Raw genomic sequence first — 3,774 nt, 5'->3', positions numbered from 1 at the left:
TTTAGTAGAGACAGGGTTTCACCATGTTGACCAGGCTGGTCTCGAGCTCCTGACCTCAGGTGATCTGCCCGCCTCGGCCTCCCAAAGTGCTGGGATTACAGGTGTAAGCCACTGTGCCTGGCCTAGGAACAGGATTCTTAGACATTCGAACATAGGCTTTGACATAGGGGATTGCAGGGAAGTCGATGTGATGAGTGACACTCAAAGAGTGACACAATTTTAATTCTATCCATTCCCTTCCTGGAGCAGATCCAATGCCCTGGGCACCAAGTTCACCATCTTTGACAACGGGGTGAATCCTGACCGGGAGCATTTAATCAGGGATACTGCCCGGATCAGACGGGAGCTGGGGGCTGTGTGTTATGTGAGTGTCCTGGGTGCAAAAGAAAGGGGTAGGATGGTGGGAAGAAGGAACAAGGCCAACTGAGATATAATATACCCAGGAGACCAACGCCTTGGGATTCCTGGGACCTCGGGAAATGACTGTGATTCTCCCAGAAACCGACAGCCAGAACCAGATTGTCAGTGTCCAGCCACTAAGAGTGAGTATCCAATGTTGGGAATCTCTGGGTCAATGGAGGAGAAGGGGCTGGGGCAGGTTCTCCTAGATCCCAGAGGAGGAGGAAGAGGAGGCCAGTGGGTTGCTGTCTCACGTGAAGGCTGAAGGACTTTCTTAGACTTCCGTGTCTCAGGGAGTAAAGACTAGAGACTCAAAACGTTTGCATCCAGAGAAAAAAGGATTCATGGTAGGTTAACAAACTGTTACCACAAACGGGTCTGATCCAGACTCCATGAGAGGGTTCTTGGATCTCAGGCAAGAAAGAATTTGGGGCCAGTCCACAGATTCAAGTGAAAGCAAGTTTATTAGAGAAGAAACAACACGGTGGCTCACGCCTGTAATCCCAGCACTTTGGGAGGCAGAGGTGGATGGATCACTTGAAGTTGGAAGTTCGAGACTAGCCTGACCAACATGGAGAAACCCCATCTATACTAAAAATACAAAATGAGCTGGCCGTGTGGCACATGCCTGTAACCCCAGCTACTCGGGATGCTGAGGCAGGAGAATTGCTTGACCCTGGAGGTGGAGGTTGTGGTGAGCTGAGATTGCGCCATTGCACTCCAGCCTGGGCAACAAGAGCGAAACTCTGTCTGAAAAACAAGAGACAGAAACAAAAGAATGAGTACTTCATAGGCAGAGCAGCCTTGAGAGCTGTTGTTTGGCAATTTTTGTAGTTATTTCTTGATTATATGCTAAATAAGAGGTGGATTATTCATGAGTTTTCTGGGAAAAGGGTGGGCAATTCCTGGAACTGAGGGTTCCTCCCTGTTTTAGACTATATCTTTTTTTTTTTTTGAGACAGAGTTTCGCTCTGTTGCACAGGCTGGAGTGCAGTGGTACAATCTTGGCTCACTGCAACCTCTGCCTCCTGGGTTCAAGTGATTCTTATGCCTCGGCCTCTGGAGTAGCTGGGATTACAGGCACGCACCCCCATGCTTGCTAATTTTTGTATTTTTATAGAGAAGGGGTTTCACCATGTTGCCCAGGCTGGTCTCAAACTCCTGACCTCAGGTGAGCCACCTGCCTCAGCCTCCCAAAGTGCTGGGATTACAGGTGTGAGCCACAGCACCCAGCCTATACAGGGTAACTTCTTGAGGTTGCCATGGTCTTTGTAAACTATCATGGTGCTGGTGGGAATGTCTTTTAGCATACAAATTTTTTTTTTTTTTTTGAGACAGAGTTTCACTCTTGTTGCCCAGGCTGGAGAGCAATGGTGTGATCTTGGCTCCCCAAAGCCTCCACCTCCTGGGTTCAGGTGATTTTCCTGCCTCGGCCTCTCGAGTAGCTGGGATTGCAGGCATGTACCACCACGCCCGGCTAAGTGTGTATTTTTAGAAGAGACCAGGTTTCTCCATGTTGGTCAGGCTGGCCTCGAACTCCCGACCTCAAGTGATCCGCCCACCTTGGCCTCCCAAACTGCTGGGATTACAGGCATGAGCTACCATGCCTGGCCTGAGCATCCTAATGTATTATAATTAGTGTATGATGAGCAGTGAGGACGACCAGGGTCATTTTCATCACCATCTTGGTTTTGGTGCGTTTTGGCCAGCTTCTTTATTAGCTGTTTTATCAGCAGTGTTTTTATAACCTGTGTCTTGTGATACCAGTCCTGTCAAACTCCTGTCTCATCCCGTGACTAAGAATGCCTACCCTCCTGGGAATGCAGCCCAGCAGGTTTCACATTCTCATTTTACCCAGCCCCTGTTCAAGATGGAGTCGCTCTGGTTCTAAAACGTCTGACAAAACCACAGCCCCTTCTTTACCTTCCAGGAACAGGAGTCGCTATTGAGTCGCATCCGACGTGGGGACAACCAAGGGTTGCTTGTGCTGCACAACAAAACCCCGTTGTGGAACCACAGGAACCGTGTCTTTGTGCTCGATTTCCATGGTCGAGTTACTATGACTTCGGTCAAGAACTTCCAGATCATGCATCCCAAAGACTGTGAGCTCCTGGAAACCAGTTTAGCTGGCTCTGGTGGGGGTGGGATTAGGGTGTGAATGGAAGAGAACTACATTTCCCATTATCACTTGAGGACTTTTCTAGGCAGGACAGATGCCAGGCTATCGCAAAGCCTATTGGGTATTGTAGTTTGCACAGCCCTCAGGCTTTCTGGCTTAGTAAAGACCCCCTCTCAGCCTCTTGAAAGTCTTAGTTCTTGGCCAGGTGTGGTGGCTCACACCTGTAATCCCAGCACTTTGGGAGGCTGAGGCGGGTGGATCACGAGGTCAGGAGTTCGAGACCAGCCTGGCCAATATAGTGAAACCCCTGTCTCTACTAAAAATACAAAAATTAGGTGGGTGTGGTGGCACGCGCCTATAATCCCAGCTGCTTGGGAGACTGAGGCAGGAGAATCACTTCAACCCAGGAGATTGAGGTTGCAGTAAGGCTCGATGGTGCCACTGTACTCCAGCCTGGGCAACAGAGTAAGACTCCATCTCAAAAAAAAAAAAAAGTCTCAGTTCTCGGCCGGGTGTGGTGGCTCACACCTGTAATTCTAGCACTTTGGGAGGCTGAGGCAGTTGAATCACCTGCAGTTCAAGACCAACCTGGCCAACATGGTGAAACCCTGTTTCTACTAAAAATACAAAAATTAGCTGGGCGTGGTGGAACACGCCTGTAATCCCAGCTACTTGGGAGCTTGAGGCAGGAGAATTGCTTCAACCTGGGAGGTGGAGGTTGCAGCAAGCCAAGATTATACCACTGCACTCCAGCCTAGAAGTCTCAGTTCTCCAAGGTGGGAGATAAGAGGGTCTGGCTAACCTTCCTGATTTCCTTCTCAGCGGAACGTCTGGTGCTCCAGTTTGGCCGCGTGGCCCCAGACACATTCACCATGGACTTCTGCTTCCCGCTTAGCCCGCTCCAGGCCTTCGCCATATGCTTGTCCAGTTTCAGTGTGAAGCTGGCCGTTGAGTAGCAAAATAAAATACCATATAAAGTACCATACCCTTACCAGCTTGTGTGCCTCTTCATTCGGAGGAATGGCCACAACACACCTTCTTTTGCACCACCTTAATAATAATGAACACTGGCTGGGCGCGATGGCTGACGCCTGTAATCCTAGCACTTTGGGAGGCAGAGGTGGGTGGGCAGATCACCTGAGGTCAGGAGTTGAAACCAGCCTGTCCAACATGATGAAACCCTGTCCCTTCTAAATGTACAAAAATTTGGGCTGTGTGCGGTGGCCCATATCTGTAATCCCAGCACTTTGGGAGGC

At 49.8% G+C, this 3,774-nt stretch overlaps 1 protein-coding gene across 1 annotated transcript in view; it reads left to right on the top strand.

Moving 5' to 3' along the window:
- TULP2 (TUB like protein 2) overlaps positions 1-3,491 on the top strand; it is a 15,288-nt gene extending 11,797 nt beyond the window's left edge. The window contains exons 10-13 of the mRNA XM_017500502.2: positions 250-364; positions 444-542; positions 2,330-2,501; positions 3,341-3,491. Coding sequence (XP_017355991.1) covers positions 250-364; positions 444-542; positions 2,330-2,501; positions 3,341-3,474 — 520 coding nt within the window. The 3' untranslated portion in view covers positions 3,475-3,491. The remainder of the gene's footprint in view (positions 1-249; positions 365-443; positions 543-2,329; positions 2,502-3,340) is intronic.
- Positions 3,492-3,774: the final 283 nt, after the last annotated feature.

This window comes from Cebus imitator, unplaced genomic scaffold (genome assembly GCF_001604975.1).
Source record: "Cebus imitator isolate Cc_AM_T3 unplaced genomic scaffold, Cebus_imitator-1.0 Scaffold266, whole genome shotgun sequence".
In the NCBI taxonomy this organism is placed as follows: Eukaryota; Metazoa; Chordata; class Mammalia; order Primates; family Cebidae; genus Cebus; species Cebus imitator.
Note: the sequence above shows the minus strand (reverse complement) of the source record. Positions and strands in the feature narration are given on the sequence as shown.